Source organism: Micromys minutus (assembly GCF_963924665.1).
Source record: "Micromys minutus genome assembly, chromosome: 6".
Taxonomy (NCBI): domain Eukaryota; kingdom Metazoa; phylum Chordata; class Mammalia; order Rodentia; family Muridae; genus Micromys; species Micromys minutus.
In genome coordinates, this window is record NC_137975.1 from 74,966,113 (window position 1) to 74,984,280 (window position 18,168).

General features: G+C 48.1%; 1 protein-coding gene across 11 annotated transcripts in view; it reads left to right on the forward strand.

The window, feature by feature from the left end:
• Positions 1-18,168, forward strand: part of RIPOR2 (RHO family interacting cell polarization regulator 2) — a gene marked incomplete at both ends in the record, with an annotated part of 209,797 nt that overhangs the window by 108,189 nt on the left and 83,440 nt on the right. For 4 of the 11 annotated variants that reach the window (XM_080917674.1, XM_080917678.1, XM_080917679.1 and 1 more), the window contains one exon: positions 16,398-16,446. The exons of the other annotated variants lie outside the window; for them this stretch is intronic. In XM_080917674.1, coding sequence (XP_080773800.1) covers positions 16,398-16,446 — 49 coding nt within the window. Of the gene's footprint in view, positions 1-16,397; positions 16,447-18,168 lie in introns of those variants that run through there. 11 annotated transcript variants of the gene reach the window in all.

The window sequence follows — 18,168 nt, forward strand, 5'->3', positions numbered from 1 at the left end:
AAAGCTTAGGCCTTAGCAGGACAAACTCTCAACTAGCTCGTCTACATTAACCCGACCACCCAGCTCCACCCAGACACGGTTCCAGCTATGCCTTCCAAGCCCATAGGCACATCATCTCCTCTCATGTCTCCTCCTGAAAGGCCATTCTCTTTCTTCTTCCCAGAGTTCTTTTCTCCCTCCCAGGAAGTCCCGCCTTCCACTTCCTACCCATCAGATTTTTATTAAGGCTGATGAGAAAATGCCTTAGGTAGACAAAGGACAGAGACACAACTTCACACGGTGTGCCCCACACTTCCACTACTGTGGGGAGATCCTAATTTTCTTCAAAATGCCAGCACTGAAGAATCTTCAAAAAGTATTCTTAACAGTGTTTGGGCCAATTTCCTTGGTTTACATCACAGTAACTGTTTTGCCCACCACCACTCAACTAGGTGCTTTTACAAAAGTAACTTGAGAAAGGTTAAACTTTATGTTTGTTACCCTAACACAAAGTCGGTGCACATTTAAAACATATATTATAAAAATATAGATAGATAGATAGATAGATAGATAGATAATGTGCACATGTGTATATTTATTTGCAGGCTTTTAGAACAGCAATTAAGATTGTCAATGAAGCTTCTATAGTGTTCCCTCAGGATTTCATTTTCACTTCTCTTAACTTTCCTGGGGGAAACCTTGACAATGTTTTTTCCAAACTTATGTATAAATATGTTCAGGATGACAAACATTCGCTTGCTCGGTGCTACTCCGACTACAAGAGACCAAAGTGCAGATGAGTAGACCCTCACACTGATCCTCTAGGTGGGAACTAGCCAGCAGAGGTTGTCAAAGCATCACCCACCAGTTCTGACCAGAACACATGACTAACCATGAGGTTGGAAATGGCACCCACTATGGCAAATCAAATCAGAACCAGATCAATGCAGTTCACCTGTCTAGCTGGAAAGGCAGCTGATGACAGGCTATGAAATTGATCTTCTTTGTGTAGAAAGACTGTGAATTGAACTGGACTGGACAGGAAAGGGCCCATGATGGGTGGGGAGAGGGCCCTAGTGCTCACCGTGCAAGCGCCACAACCTGAGTTTTGATATGAAAAGCCCAGATGCAGAAGCATGTGCTTAGAGTCCCAACACTTGGGAGACAGAGTCAGAGGCATCCCTAGGGTTCATTGGCCGCCCAGCCTTGACAACTTGCCAGGCTGAGTGGTGGACTATAAAGAATAAGGTAGAGGAAAACATCCAGCACAGACCTCTGATCTCTGCACATGCGCGCACACACAAGTACTTGTACGTGCATTTACGCACACACGCACACGTACAATGAGCCTTCCTAGCATTGCTGATGTGCACTGGACTGCATACTTCAGAGTCCTGAGATATGTCAGGACTACTCACAAGTGAGTCAGTGGCTTTCTGCAGTGCTCCTGGTGTGGCCAGGGGTTGACAAACCCTAGCCCTCAGGCCAAAGGTAGCCTGTTGCCTGTTTCTGCTTCTGCAGGATGGGAACGGCTTTCACAGATTAACATCTGTAGCTGACGTGAAGACAAGAGTCACCCATCTTGAATAAGCAAAACATTATTCCAAAGAACTCTGTTCTTGTCTTAGGAGAATGTGACTACTAGAAATTCTTGGTTACTACCATATTCCCAAACTGCCAGTTTGAACAATGTGAACTGCGGTTGTCTTTATTATGGTATGTTTCCGGATCATTTTCTCATTTTTAACCTCTCCACCCACAATGTCTAAAACATTTACTAACTCCTTCTGTAGAGAAAAGGCCTGCTGCTGGTCTTTGGTCTATGGAGGTCATTAGTTTCAAAGTCATTTTTATATTCATTTTTATTTGTACATATTTGTCCGGAAGTCTATATGTACCCTGTGTGTGCAGGTGCCCTCGGAGGCTAGGAGGTGTTGGATTCCCTGGAACTAGAATTAAAGAAGACTGTGAGCTGTCCAAAATATATAGTGCAATCTGCACCCTAGTCTTCTACATGGGCAGCAAATCCTCTGAACTGCTGAGCTGACCCTCTCTCCCCTTTCAAGTCCTTCTGCCTCTTTGGGTCCCTGAGTGTCTTCAGTACCTTTGTTTCCTGTAGCACAGGTTTCACATCTGTGCCTTCTCTCTCTATGAAGTTTCCACGTGAGGAGGATTTATTCCCTGGGCTCAATTTTATTTTGTCTTAGAGGGAATTTGCGTCATTATACTGTGTTGCTTTTTAATACTACTTGGAAAGGCAGTTTTAAAAAGCTGGCAGTTCAGTACAGACCGTCCTGGGTCGGAAGGAGAGAGGAGCCAATATTGCGAAGGAGAAGAAACACAGGACCAGTGCTCTATCCTCCACTCCAGATAAAGGAGCTGGAAAGAAAGATCACGTGGGAGGGGTTCAGGGTTTTTCCTGATGACTCCTTTAGATTCCTCTCCTGCCTGACTCTGGGTTCACTGGTCCTCCTCGTGACGAACAGCTGCTGTGCAGGGGTTACTCCACGCTGTCTTCCTCTGTGCTCCCCCATCCTGATGCCTCAGTTTACCAAGGAGCAGTGTGCTGGATCTTATGCAACATCTTCCAAAGAAATGAGACTGAGGCCACAATATCGTTGTTAAAGGATTGCCCGGAGTCAGCCCTGTCTTTATCATCCCCACACGGTACCAGCTCTCTCCCACTTCCCCCATCCTGTGAGGCAGATCTGTACACGTCTGCTCATGTGCATGTTAATTTGAGAATGAGGAAGCCTTTGCAGAATAGACATGACAAGAGAAAGCTAACGTAAGCGTGCTCGCGCACGCACACATAGAGGGAGTTACAGGCCCCCCTGTTGCTAAGTGCTGAAAGAGTCAGGAATGTCTAATTCTATTAAGCATCTTTGGGCAGTTTTCACAGGCTAGAGGGGAAGGAAATGCTGCTACTTAAAAAGACAGGAAACTCTCTTGTGCACTGTTGGTGGGAATCCAAATGATCCAAGTGGTACCACAGCTGTGGGCAGCACAGTAACAGCTCTTCAAAGCAGTAGGAACTGAGTTACCATATGATCTGGGTACCTCACTTCTGCATGGAGAGGAACTGAAATCGGGGTCTTGAGATGTTTGTGCCTTTGTACTCATGAGTAACTGTGTTGTTCATGATGCCCAAAAGGTACAAAGCGGCTCAAGTATCCATTGAGGGGAAAACAGATGCAAGGTGTAGTGAGTGCAGACAATGGCCTATTGGCTGGTCTTCAAAAAGAATGAAGCCCTACTGTGCTTAAATCTTAAGGACATTATATTACAGGAAGTAAGTCAATCTCAACAAATGTAAAGGCCACATGACGCCACTTACATGATGAATTGACAGTCGAGTTCATTGAAACAATAAGTCAGTAGCTCTCAGGGCTGGGAATAAAAAGTAAATTATTAAAATATATTTTAAAATTTATAAGACATATGTTAAGAGATATAAAAGAGAGTAAAAGTGAATAATATTGTTTAAAAGACTTAGAGTTTTGGTTTTGCAAAGCAAAGGAGCTCTGGAGATTGGATACAGCACAGTGGAAACAAACTTCCTGACCTATGACTGAAGATTGTTGTTGTGCGTGTGCCCGAGTGTCTGTGCCACAGGAGGCTGCAGAGAGTGTCAAGTCCCCTGGAGTTGGAGTTACAGGGAGTGGAAGCTCCAACTCTGAAGGACCATCAAGTGTTCTTCACTTCTGGGCTGAGGTGCTAAATGTTATGTTATGCAAGTTTGACCACAACTATTTATGCATACATATATGGATATACATGTCAGTGCTTTGATATGTATATACAGATCAGTATTTGAAAAGTTAGTTTGGGATTCTGTGCAGCCTTTCTCTTGAACCTCCTAACACTAACATGAGAGAACCAAATTTCCACAAAGGACACACAACTTGATTCTAGAGAGCTGGCCCTGATCAAGGTGGATTCTGGCCAACACGGTTTCAAAACGATATCATTCTCCCTGGTGTTACTGAGGTTTTAGGGTCAAAGTCTTGGGACTGGCAGGGACATAACCTACCCCACCAAGCTGGTCATGGCCACTAGTCCCCAATACTTACAGAGACAAGTATGAGAAAAAAGCAGAGGAACAATGTTTATTCAATATAGCTACATTGGGAGCAGGACGAAACAAAGAGGTCTAGCGACCCCAGTTAAATAGGAGATCAGGTGTTTAGCGGTCCTGGTCAAGGGTGGCCTGCTCACCACCGACACATCTCGTCTCAAGCTCTGTCGGTTTTTGCAAGGTAGTTTAGTAAATTGTCAGAACAGCGTAGAATAATCTCTTCCTGGGGGTCAAGTTCCTCCTGTGGCTGAGTTCAAGTCTTCAGCCTTTCCCTTCCCTCAGCGTGGGATTCCTGGGACCTATCTTTGCAACAGCCCAGTGGCTGGAGGGTGGGACCCAAGTGTTCCTCTTTAGAATAACTTCGCTCTTGCCAGGACTTTTCGCAACTTTGGATAATGGGATTCTTTCTATGAATCCCTGCCTAATTGGGAACAGGTGTACGGATCTCCGAATACATGTTTTGTGATTAGCCCTTGTCGGGGCTCCCGAGAGGAATGCCGCCCATGGCAGATGTGGTCTCGGGAAGAACTTATGAACTATTTTTCCACCATTGAAAGACTGTCATTGGAAGCCTGCCATATGCTGGCTTCCATTCTATTCTGGCTCCTGGGATCCAGCAGTGAGTACAGTAAGTCCCAGGTCTGGTGAAGTCACACAGTGTTAGAGAGAGGAGACCCAGACAGGAAAAGATGCAGAAATGCCCCCGAGTTGGGGATGGGGGGAGAGACGTGTTGTTGACAAATGAGGTGCAGGACTGGAAGGATCAGGCATGGCCGCCCAGGAGGGATTGGCTGACAAATGCCAGAAGCTTAAAGGAAGCTGAAGTCTGGCCCTGTGGATGTCTAAAGGGAGAGCGTTCCAGGAATACCAAAGAGGCCATGGTGTCTGCAGCACAGCAGGAACGGCAGAGGGGGGCAGATGAGATCCAAGAATGTGGATCGGCTGCTCACTTCCTCTACAGAGGGTGTGAAGACCCGGTCTTTACTGTATGTGAGATGGTGCCCATTGGCCTGTGCTCAGCTGAACCGTGTGATCTCACCTACCTTCTAAAAGGCTCATTCTGGCCGTTCCCTTGACAGTAAAGCTCAGCGTGTACCTCAGGTGGTGGAGCGCCTGCACCAAGCACTTCATGCAGGAAGCCCTAAGTCTGAAAAACTCAGTGTGGTAACACATGATTGTAACTCTAGCAGTCAGGTGATGATGGAGACGTAGAATCAGAAGTTCAAGGTCATCCTTGGCTACATAATGAGTTCCAGGTCAGCCTGGGACCTGGAACACACACAGGCTCTGGGACCTGGAACACACCCGCCTCCCCCCTCCTAAAAGTAGACTATAAAGGCAAGCAGCCAATTGGAACACTGTTAGAGGAACTCTGATGACAGCTGGTAGAGTCTATGAGACTCTCTCGTGCCTGAGCCGGGGATATGTGTAGTGGGGTGAGTGGGCTAGACTGAGACTAAGCTGGACTTGAATGAAGGGTAACACTGAGCTTTCTATCTTAAGATGATGGTGGCTGTTGAGAGAGTTGGTGGGGCTAGGGAAGCCGGCACTGCAGAGACCAGTCGGGTGTGGTCAGTCAAGCTTATAGAACCTGCGATGGCTTCGGGAAGTCCTCTAAGTACTCAAAATAGTGGAGACTTGAGAAATGTCTGCTGAAATGTTAACTGGAAAGCAGCGTAAATACACATAAAGATTATCCATAGATTTAGCCCTAGTGTGTGGAAACTGAGTCTATAGAAATCTCTGTAGACTGTTCCAGAAGACCGGGAGTTCAGCAGTGCAATACTAGCTGTTGAGAACTCTCTCAGGAGGGTCAGTAAGAGGCGAGGGAGAAAGGGCTAGAATACCTTGTGCAGGTATTGGGGCTCTCACCAGCAGATGTGAGCGCTTCATACCACTGGGAGCTGTGTGCCATGCACCTGCTAATTGCAGAAATGTGTATGCCAACTGCCCGTGAACACACTCTCAGTCTTTGACACGCTACACACCCAGTTCCAGTGCTTGGCCTTCGGCCCTTTGGGTCCAACGCTGGAAGAGTTCTACAAGGGTTTTTGATTTATTCCTCCTCAAAGAAGAAAGCAGGGAAGGGTCTCCTTATTCCTGAACTCCCCTTTTTCTCTTCCCTGAGTCACACAGCAACTCAGACCCCAAAGGCTGTCTTCAACTGTTTTTATTTATTCTAATCTTTTTGTAAGACAGTCCTTTGCAGCAGGGCTTTGTGTTAGAGCATGTTACCTTTACATTGCTAGGGCTCAAACTCAGGACCTTAAGGAGAACTCTAGGCAAACATTTTATCACTGAGCTATAGCCCCCTTCCTCTTTGTAGCCTGAAAATAAAATTAAAAGAACCTATTACCATACCAGGAACTCTCCCAAATTCTGAAATAGACAGTCCAGTATTTTTCCATAACCAAGCACTTGAGTTGAATAATGTATCTACTGCTAGACAAAAGGCCAGTGCATTCCGGAAGAGGCACCATATGTCTTAGAATCAGATCTGAACCTCCAGGACACTAGGCCTTCAGCTGTGGGAGTTGAATTCCTCTGTAAATTCGGCATCCAAGGCTGAGGTTGACTATTTGGAACCTGCCAAGGGCTGATCCTTACTCTGGTTTAGCATCATCTGTGTGCAGGGAGCAAACTGGAGCAGGTGTTCACATTTATCTTTCTCAAGTAGCCTCTTGAGGCTCTTTGGAACAGAGTCCCCAAAAGAGGCTGAAAGGGAGCCCTCTATCCCCAGCTTTGGCCCCGCCAGAAGACAGCTGTTCCGGCCTCTCCCCACTGCCTAATGAAAATAATTCGGTAGGAGTTGCTTGCAATGGGGTTGCTGGCAGAAGCCACTTTCTTTGGATTTCCTCAAACCAAGGTCCTTGGCTTCATTACCATCACTGTGAAATTTTCAGCTCCAGCAGCTCAAGCGCGAATGACCTATTTTGAACGTGATAAGCCATGGCACTTCAGCTGCGTGAATAATTTATAAGCCACCTCCGTCACTCTGATATCACAGCACTCCCTCTTTGCCTGGCTAATTATGAAGGGTGATGATATTCTGCCCTGTTGTTACAGTTCCTGTGCGAAGCCCCCAGAGACTTGAGTGTGAGCAATGAGGGGAAGAGGGGAACTGGGCCAGGGGCTCCTCGCTCCCACTGCTCATCAAAGAAGTCTCCAAAGGGGATAGATTTCCACCTGAACCCCTGGAAAGCGAAGCTGTGCGGGGCCCTTGGGATGGATCTGATATCCAGCCTCCATGTGTGTTAGATGGGAGATGTGTGAGCTAGGAAAGGGACTTAGGAAGGAAAGAGATGCTAGCTGGGAGACAGTTAGGATTGCTAATGGTTCCAATCCTCCAGGACAAGAGCAAACAGCTGAGTTCAGAGGCTTGGACTCCCTGTGAGAATAGAGGGACAGATGGGGGGAGCACCAGTAGGCTCTTCCCTATGGGTACCCCTGTGTTTTACGCCATTCTGAGGTACTTCTAGCTCTCTCCAGCTGTGCTTGAGTAGTGAAAACTTGCTTAACTTCCATGCGGCCAAAGGTAAACCACACTTCTAATTAAGACTCATGAAGACAGGGAAGATTGGCCACTAGAGCTAAGGGGCTCTTCATCAGGCTCCTGTCCCTGTCATTCCTCCAAAACCACCTCTGGAGTTAAAGGGCTCAGGTTCAGGAATTAGAAAGGACCTGGCCTTTGGGAGACCTCTGCCAAACTGGAAGATTAGATTACAAGGAACAGCAGCTCAGACCTGAAGTGGAAAAGAAAAGAAAAGAGAAGAAGACCATATACAGCAAAGGCTCACCTGAGTGAGAAACATTTAAAATATGAAGGATTACAGAAGGGATTTGAAAGAGTTCTTTTTCTAAAGTAACACACACACACACACACACACACACACACACACACACACACACACATATATTTTTAAATTGATCTCAGATGCAAAGTACTCAGAGAAGGTCATTCAGCAATCATTTTGGTCCTAATCTCTTGGAGCCAGCCTTATCCTGGAGAGGTCTGAGGGACTGGATTAACTGGTTATTCTTCCTACAGAATGGGGGGTGGGGTGGAGGTAGAGCTTTGTGTCAGTTTAAATGCAAGGCTCGAAGGCAAATCCCATCTCTTATCGTCTATTTTCTCCTTCTATGCAGACTTCACACAGTCCTCCGAAACCTCTCTCAGCTGCTTCCAGGCACTGTGCTCAGCCCTGCTCTGAGCTCCACCAACCTAGGCTGTTCTACGCTTGTGGTAATAGTCTCTGTTACTCACGCTCACCTGTTTGCAATGACCACAGACAAATGGTGTCTCATCAACCACTAGTGTAGGCTTGAGGTTCCTCAGGACTTCCGGGTACTGGGTAGACTGGCCCCAGGATATGCCTGTCTGAGCACCACCACACTGAGGTTCTTTACAAGGGTTCCTTGGTCTGAACTTTGTTCTTCATGCTTTTGGAACAATGTACCAGCTGAGCTATCTAACCAGCCCAATAGGTGATGCTTAATGAATATCCACCAGAAAAGCCAGAATTTGGAATCATCAGAAGTTTCATTTAATAGAGATGAATCGCAGAAATAGGGAGGGTACAGGTGTTTAGGAACCAGAAGCAGCATTATGCAGCAACTGCTGGACCAAAAGGAAGTAGATAGAGGCCATTCTTGGGGTGGGTATCCTTTATAAAGGGACACAGCCAGCCCAAGACGACCTTATGAGGAAGAGTCTGGAATTCATACCTTGAAGGAGGCCATTCATGACGAGCCCCAGGGCAGAGAGAGGAAAGTACGGAATGAGACTAAACAGGAAGTGGCCAAACTGAAGTCCTGGGACACTAAATGCACCTTGGCAGACTAAAGATGGTTTCCCTTTTTACTGTGCCTCCGATGGCTCGATAAAAGGAAGGGGCTTATCAAGAAGTAAATGTTTATGTCCAACCTTAAACACAAAAGCGCCCACTAGAGCGCTCGTTCTTAGCACTCTGCTTGCAAACACCACTGGTTTCCCGCCACTCCTACCAATGTATGTGTGTGCATGCGTGCATGTGTGCTCTCTCCAGAGGTTCATATCAACTTTCTTCCTCTGTTACGCTCCTTATTTTTAAGACATGCCTCTCACTGAACCTGTAGCTCAGTGCTTCAGAGAGACTAGCTGGCCAGTGAGTCCTGGGACCCACCTGGCTCCCTCTCCCAGGCACAGGGATTACAGGGCTGTGCTGCCACATCTGGATTTTACACACGTGCTGGAATCCAAATTTACCCCCTCATGTTTGCATAGCCCGAATTTAATCACTGAGCCACCTTCACAGTTCCTGTCTGTTTATTTTTGAGATAGCCCTGGCTAGCTGGAAACTCCAGTCTGGCCTCAAACTTATGGAAACCGCCTGCCTTGCCCTCTTGTGTACAGAGTGCACTCCCCACCCCCACCCCCGTGCTTTTATGAAAAAGCATAAAATGGTCTAATGATCCTGGGTCCATTCTGCCATTTTTTTTAAATGTTAAAGCATTCTCTTAGAAAATTGAGAAGGATGGAATATCGGTCAAGATTATATTATTGCCGAAAAAGACCTTGAGGTGTCATGCAATAATCATTGATAAGAAATATGATGTAAAGTTCCTGAAGAGGAAGTTTTTGTACTCAAAGCACATTCTCTTCCCCATCAGCCTTAAGCCTCTGGAGTCTTCTAGTCACTCAGTACAGAAGCTAGTGCTCAGCTTGGACTCAGTTGACCTGACTTCAGTACCTTTGAGCAACTGGTTTCTGGGACATACTAAAAGGACAACAGCGTTGGCCAAGAATGTTCCCATTGCAAAAGCGAATGCATGTGACAGTGGGAAGGAAGTGCCCAAGAAGTCTGCTCCTGTGAGGACCTTATCAGAGGCACCAGACATGCACAGGAGGTCTGGCTCCCTGCTCCATTAGTGACGAGCGCTTCCACAGGAGCTACTCCAGTGCCCATGGGGCAGCAGAAGCCAGCAGGGAAGCAGGAGCTCACCTTCCCCACTGAGCGATCGATCGATCGATCGACTGCCCTTCCTCTAGACGCATTAATTCAGAACTTATTTTGCTGTTCATGGCGCAGATCTTAGCTCCCGACACAAAGCTTACTGATAGCGAGAAGTGTGCCTGCCAGCTCTCCCAGAAGGCAGGGGTGTGCACGGATCTGTGCTTGGGGGAGGGACAAAGGACCTGTAAAAAAGACCACCGGTGTCATGATGGACACAGGGCTGGAACAGGGCTTTCGAAACCAGGGGTGATTGTAGAGATAAACCTCGGTGGTAGGAGAAAGCCTGATAGACAGAAAATCAGTTAAGAATTTCTAAGCAATGGATCGATCTGAGCAAAACAACACTAAAGAAGAAAGGGGGGAAGGTGTGGTGGCTAGCCACACCCTTCCTATGACAGATGAGACACAGAGGCCGACCTTAGCCAAGTTCCTCCCTCTGAGACAGAACTAAAGTCTCCCTACTTCAAATAGGGAGATCCTTTCAGGGACTATCTCCCCCCCCCCCCGCCTGTGGGGGTGACAGCAAGGTGGGGACCCAGCTGGGAAGGCTTCAAAACCACACTCCCCATGCCTCATAAGGCTGAGCGATAAAGGAGTTCAAGAGTCTCAGAGCCAAAGTCAGGCACAATGCACATCTTTAATCCCAACACTCAGAAGACAAGGGCAGGAGGATCTCTGAGTTCAAGGCCAGCCTAGTCTACAAGTGAGTTCCAGGACAGTCAGGGAAACTGTCTCAAAAGAGCACAAAAATCCCAGACCCAGAGCTGGGATTGTGGCTTGCCTAGCTAATATGCTTGCCTAGCATTCACAAAGCCCTGTGTTGAAGCCCCGGCGCTGTACAAAAAATGTGCATGCTAACCCACGCCTTTAGTTCTAGCACGCAGGAGATAGAGGCCGGAGGATCAGAAGTTCAAGGTCCTGTTTGGGAATTCTGGAAATTCAAGGCCAACTTGGACTACTTGAGTGAGAACCTGTTTCAACTAAAGTAAAAATCTCAAAGACAGAAGCATTTCAAGCTACGATGTAGCCAGGCACTGGACAGCTGAATGTCTCTAAAGGAGGGTCATGTGATCAGAGAAAGGCCTTCACCATGAGGTCATGAACTCTGCTCCTCTTGTGTACGTGAGGCATTCCAGGTAGGAAGGAAGCCTAGATCTCAGGCTAGATCTGGTCACCTCTCCAGGAACTGTCAACTAGGCCAAGAGTAGAAGCCAGAAGTCCCCAGCGCCATAGGCACGAGATACACAGAGAAATTAAACACAGAGGTAGCTAGGGCTGAGTTTTTGATAGAGTCCGATGAGAGCATCAGCCTAACTCGGCAGTGCCAGGAATTCCTCGGGCATCTGCCGAGCTCTGAGTTACATAGCTGGAGTTCTAAATTGGGAAACCAAATCAGCTTTAGGTGCTTTTCTGGTTTCTTCTGATGAACGGCGTATTTATTAGACTAGCGGGCTCACTGGACTGATTCTGCTAGCCAAACACCAGCTCTAAAAAAAAAGAAAGAAAGAAAAACCGCTGCAGAAGGAGAATGACACAGCCTTGGAAAGGGAAACTTGTCTCTACTGCTGAAGTTAAAACACAGTTTCCCCGCTACCAAAAATAAAGCGGTTCCCATAGCACCCAGTGCACTTCCTCTTGCTAAGGCACACCTCACTTACTCATCTCCAGGACCACCTGCCCGAGCAGGTCAGTGACTGCAGCGGCCTTTCCCTGGCCCACTACCTGATACGGATCTCCCTCAACCATTCACTGATAGTAGCTGCCATTTTTATCTGTGGGTCTTCTTGATGAAGAATGACGTGAGGGGGCGGGGCTTAACTGTGTTGTAAGGAGCCGTTCTTTTCTTTTTAAGTCAACAAGTTTTTATTGAAGGAATTTTGCATGTCGCTCTCCCCGCTGCCTATTGAGGTGGCTTGGCTCCTTCTAAGTGGAATTCAACATTTCAAGGCAGCCCTGCTCTAAAAGAGCTGATGCTGAATCCGGGCATTTCAAGGCAGCCCGCATTTCTCTAGCTTGAGCTTCTTTTATTTCCACTTGAGTGAAAAACATATTCAAGACTTCAGAGTTCTCCATCTGAGATAAGAGAGACACCGTGACGGTGTGACAGGGTGACGTGATAGCAAGGCTGCTACTTTGAATGTGAGGCCCGGAGTTGAAGACACAAACCTTATTATAAATGGATGGAGTCCCTTTGTTTTGCTGTTTTTACCGATGTAGCTTTGGCACAACCTACATATTGATGTGGGTGCGGTATCATAGGAATGAGTGTAGTCTAGATTCCTTCATGTTAAGAGAAGTGGAGTGTCGGAAATTGAGCAGGCAGATCATTTATCCTAAAGTGGACTGTAAAGCAAATTGCTCCAGGAACTGCCCCCCTCTTTTTTTCTGCGGGCATGAGGAAATGTGACTGTCGCCCAGTAGGGAGGTTCCCATAGTACCCCTGCCTCCATGAACGGAACAGATCGGTGCTTCATTATTTCCCTGGGTAAGGTCGAAAGAATGGCCTTGGTGAATATGAACACTCTTCTCAGTGAAGTTTAGAGAATATAAGAATTCTGCTTAGGGGGGTTGGAAAGATGGATCAGTGGTTAAGAGCACTGGCTGCTCTTCCAGAGGTCCTGAGTTCAAATCCCAGCAACCACATGATGGCTCACAACCATCTGTAGTGGCATCTGATGCCCTCTTCTGGTGTGTCTACAGTGTACTTACATGTAATAGATAAATAAAGCTTTTTTAAAAAAAATTCTGCTTAGGGGGCAGTAAATAGCACCATAAGAGAAAGTAGGAATAAGGAGAAACCCATCCCGTCAAGAATGGGGACTCCGGAGTTCTCGGCAGAGACTGTGGGTAGAGATACCTGATGTTGATCATTGGACGGAGATTTCCAGCTTCTGTTGTGTGCTCTTAATTTGGTCACCCTGTTGGACGAATCACTTAACTCCGCACATGAACAACAGGGCCCCATCAGGATTGTACTCTGCCTCTTTAGACCTATGATGGCTCATCTGTAACTCATGCTTTTACCTGCTGTCTCAGGATGGTTTGTGTGAGGACCCATGGGGACTGGCTACAAAGTCACCCAGGACAGATCTCAGTCCAAAGAGGAAATGACCTGTGTCCATGATCCACCCTTCCATCTATCTCTGAGCCAGCTCAAAGAGAGCTTGCTCTACCTACTTCCTACTTATTCGCAATTTCAGTTCTGCCCCAGGTTGAGGAGTTGAGCATCCTCAGGGTAAAGCTCAACACAATACCTGGGGGATTCCCATCATGCAGTGCTCTCCCCTTTAGTGTCTTTTTCCAGAGCACAGGAAGTGCAACACTGTCAGTAACAATCACACTTTGCCCAGTACCTACAATAGTATTCAGGGTAGAAGGTTCTACACATCTTGAGATGGAGCTTGTTAGGAAATTCGGAAGTGAGAGGACAGGAAAGGAACAAAGGGGCTTGAGAGAATGAACGGCCAATGATATTTAGACATGGGCAAAGGCTCTTCCATTGGAGATAAGCTAGGTTGGCAAGGAAAATAAGATGGTCAAAGAGTCAGGGACTGCTTCAGAATGCAGTTATCCATCTTCTGTCTGATAGGCTGGGACACCGTGTGTAAGGTGGAAATGGTCTCTGCCTTGTGAACGCAGATTAGTGGCAGAGAGACAGGCAAAGAATGGTCAGTGTTTGGAAGACAGTGGAAAGGGAAGAGTCACCAGGACACAGATGAACTAGAGATGTCAGTGGCCAGTGATGACCCAGGAAAAGCTGCAAAGGTTTAAGGGACTGGGGGTGGGGAGCCCTGGAGACAGCAGAGGATCTGTAAGGGTTCACTCGCCAGTCAGCCATGGTGCTGTGGTTGTCTTTATTGTTGCTGGTTCCATCTGAGGGGCTCGTGCCCGTCACAGCAAGGAAGGTGGTGAGTGCCTTCTAAACTTGCATTCAGACCAGAACCCCAGCCCATGAATGGAAGGTGCTGTCCATGTCTAAGGCTGGTCTTTCCACATCTTCAGTTAACTTACCTAGAGAATCCTATACAGATTGGTCCAAGGGCCTACTGCCTAGGTGAGTTTAAATCCTTCCAAATTGATGATGATGATTAACCATCACCAGCAATGTGGACTTTGGGGTTCTGTTTTTGTTTTTAATAGAATGGGTAGCCAGGTGAAGATTTATTTATTTCAGGCATATGGGTACATTGTCACTGTCCTCAGACACACCAGAAGATGGCATTGGATGCCCATTATAGATGTTTGTGAGCCACCATATAGTTGCTGAGAATTGAACTCGGGTCCTTTAAAAGAGCAGTCCGTGCTCTTAACCACTGAGCCATCTCTTCAGCCCCAGACTTTGGGTTTTATTCTATATTCCATATGGGGAAGTGAAGCAGGATTAAAAGCCACAGAAGGGTCACATCTATAGTTTATAGTGTTTTAAAAGGCCACTTTTAAATTGTCTATCACTGCCCAATAGCCCATCAACATACAGCCATTTAAAAGACTAGTTGGCATTAACTCACAATTCCCACTAGTCAAGAATCCAGGTGCAGCTTCACTATGTCCTCCAAAGAATGGGTGCCATGAAGAACGCCTCCCCACAAACCATGTCTTTTCTTGCATGTGCATCTAAAGTTGATCAAGCTGGGTCATTTTGGACAAGTTATGCTAACTCCCTTTAACCTTAATTTGCCCATCTATTTAGTAGGGATCAAAATGTTGAAAGGTTACAGCCAGGTGTAAACAGTCTAACGTCCAGGGGACAAAAAGATCACCACACACTGTACGTTTGTAAGGATTGATGCATTAGGGACTTGTGTGTTGAGCAGAACAGCCATAACAAAACATAGAGGGCTTGCCCTCCATGTGCTAAGCTGTCATGCTATATAGTCCGTGTTTTCTTCCTGCGAAGGAATGTCCACACGGGAAGGTGGCGTGCTGATGGGAAGTGTGTTGAGCTGAGAGAAGGGTATCTCTGGAGAATGTGGCTGGAAAGGGCAGGCGGTCAGAGTTCCTCGCAATCCACCCCTCACGGCCCAGGTGAGAGACGAGTTCGGCGTCCAGTGCCCCCCTTGGTTGATCACTGAAGTCTCGCTGGATCCTCAGGCAGGGGATTGTGCTTCTTTCCGGGTCTAAGGATGTCTGAGTTTCCTGGTGCTTCAGAGACTCGTCTCATAGCCTTTGTTGGTCGAGGTTTATACTTTTGACTCTAATGTCCTCATAAAGTGACCAGAACTCAGTTTGGGATGTGATGGATGGATTTGTGGGACACTTTGATTTTGCATATTGTAAACACACGATTGTATGAATGAGACGGGCTCACGGATGAGGAAACAGAGGCCTAGAAGATTGACTACTTAAGGACGGACTGAGTTCACTCTTAGGCTCCAGGTCCTTAACGCGCATCTCATATCTTCACTCACACAGAGGTTTGTTTTTTTAATCGGAGCCAGGGTCTCATATAATAGCCTAGTTACCAATGCTGGCCTGGGATTTACTATCTATAACCCAAGCTGGCATCACACTTACAGCGCTCTTCCTGCCTTAACCTCTTGAGTGCCACCACACACACTCAGCTTCAAAAGGTCCTTTTTGTGGAATGTTTTTGTCTGTCAGACCCACCTACATTTTACAGCTTTATGAATAATTCAAATTCACACAAAAAGAGGGGTTTCAAAGACAAACAAAAGTCTTGTTTCTCCCTATCATAGTGAGACCTCTGCTGAAAGAGACCCTTGGGTGCAGAGTCCTTCTCCAATCGGGCTTTTCAGCATAACTTCTGCCTTGAGCCTTGAACTTCACTCCCCTCCCCCCCCCCCACCTCATCATTTGCAACGCACTGCCCTTTTTGAGATCCCCAAAGGGCTGGCTGCACAGGCACTCTTGTCTCAGCTGAGATCTGCTCTAAGCTCCCTGTCGTATCGGCTGGTCCCCTGCAGCGAAGTCCTCCTAAGCTGCACCACAAGCTAGTGTCCCAGAGCCTGGCGGGCAGGCAGACGACCAGCTGGAAGCAGGCACCCAGGCGCAGCCTGAAGGAGTCGCGCTGAAGAGACCATCAAGCAGCTGTCTCCACCCGCCCTCCTCTCCCCCGCCCCGCACCGGTGACGCGCCAGCCCCCGCGTGCGCGCCTCCCCCCCCCCGCCCTCTCCGCTGTCGCGCTCGCTCCGCGCTCTGCCACCCGCGCGTCCGCTGGCCCCGCAACTTTACCCGGCGCGGCGGCAGCTGGTGCGACGCCCGAGCGCTGGGGCCACGACTGTCACCCGCACCCCTTTCCCCGTTGGCTGGCAGGAACGAGCACCGGCTGTCCGCGGAGCCGGAGGTGCACAGCAGCGAGGGGCGGTGCGTGGGTGCCGAGGTGGTACATGCCACCCGCTACTAAGCGTCTCCGGGCACTAGGAGCGTTCTCGGCAGGTAGGAGCATGCGCCTCTTAAAGACATTCTCAGCGTCTGATTTTGGTTTTCACTGGCATGAGGTGGGTGTATGGAAGACTGAGTGTTCTGGGCTTGAATGAGCCTGGCATATTAAGAACCCTTGGGTGTCCGGGCTTCCTCGGTTCTGGCGAATCCGGCCAGCCTGATGCGAGCTGGGACGAGAAGGGAAGTTGCTAAGGGAGCGGAGCCATGCACTTAGTGCAGGCAGACCCAAAGGATGTCCCGCACTGTGGAAGGGCCCACTGAGAGATTAGAGAAGCCTGTGGCACTACCTAGAGTTGAGGCTTGTCAGGGACAGGGAATCACCCTAGAGGGAACCGGAGTGTGAGCGTCCGCGGGTGGGATCTTGGGTGATCCTTGGCTACGGAAAGACTTCCGGGCACCCGGCAGCGATGGGTGATCCAGCTCAGAGGAAGGATCGCAGTTTCCAAGGGCTCCGTGTGCCTCCAGACTGAGCAATTGAGCTTGGCTGGGACCCAGCGGCTCCAAACTGGCCACGTGAAACCGGTGAGAATGGGGAAGAGGGAAAGCTGGAAGAAATGTGCTGCTTTTGGTGCCGACCTGTGTTTGGAAAGACTGGGGAACGGGGTCACACTTGGGGACACTCCAGCCCTAGCAGGTGTCTGTGATATTGTGCGTACAGGAGAAGGCCAGTTTCTTCTGCCTCGGGCTATTTATTACCTCATAGCTCTCTCCCACAGATTCGTGGGTAGGGATACAGACCCCTCGCTGTAAAAGAGGGCTGGCGTTTAGATTCGCTAAGCAGAGCCATTCAGGTGTGAGAATGACAGGACTGTGGACAGTCGCAGCTCCCGAGTGAGAAAACAAGACAAAATCCTAGAGAAGCTGGAGGCGGGTTTTTGTTTGTTTGTTTTCTGGAGTGGGGGTGGGTCAGAGTGGGCTCTGATCTAGGGGCCTGTATGTTGCATGAGTGACCGTGAATAAAAATGTCAAGATTGTCTTACACACACACACACACACACACACACACACACACACACTCATACACCCCAGGCTGCCTTTCCTCCCAGCTCCCCTTGCAAATATGAGTACCCGCCCATTGTTTCCTGACACAGTCATTTCTTCCTTTTTTGTTGTGTTGGTTTTGGTGCTCATTGGTTGGTTGGATGGTTGGTTTTGTTTTCTTTTGTTTTGTTTTGGGAGAGCTTTTTGGGTCAGGTTTGCCTCACTCCTCCTTCCCACCCTCGCCCAGAATTCCTACTAGCCTATTTCGCTTAGAGCAATCTCTGGGAGTCCCATTCATAAGCTTTAGCTCCACCAGAGCCTCCTCTCTGCTGCTACAGCAAGAGAGGTCAGGGCACAACTGCGAAGAACCAGCACCCTCAGTCCAGCGTCCAGCAGTTATCTGTAAAGTAGGCAGCCTGCCTCTATGGGAATAAATCTCAGTGTGTGTGTGTGTGTGTGTGTGTGTGTGTGTGTGTGTGTGTGTGTGTGTGTCTGCTCAGTCCAGCCTCCAACATCAGAGCTCCTGTCTTTTGACAGAGCGGACATACAGCCACAAGGTGGCCTTTGCCCTAGAAATTAATACATTTGCCAGTCCAAAAGCTGGCTGCACCCAACCATCTGAAAAAGAACATCGGGGGAGTCTGTTTAGTCAAAACATAGCGGGTGTGCTGCTTTTCCAAAAGCCCCCTGATGGGTTTTGCTGCTCTCTTCCTCTGACATGTGAGCTGTTTTCAC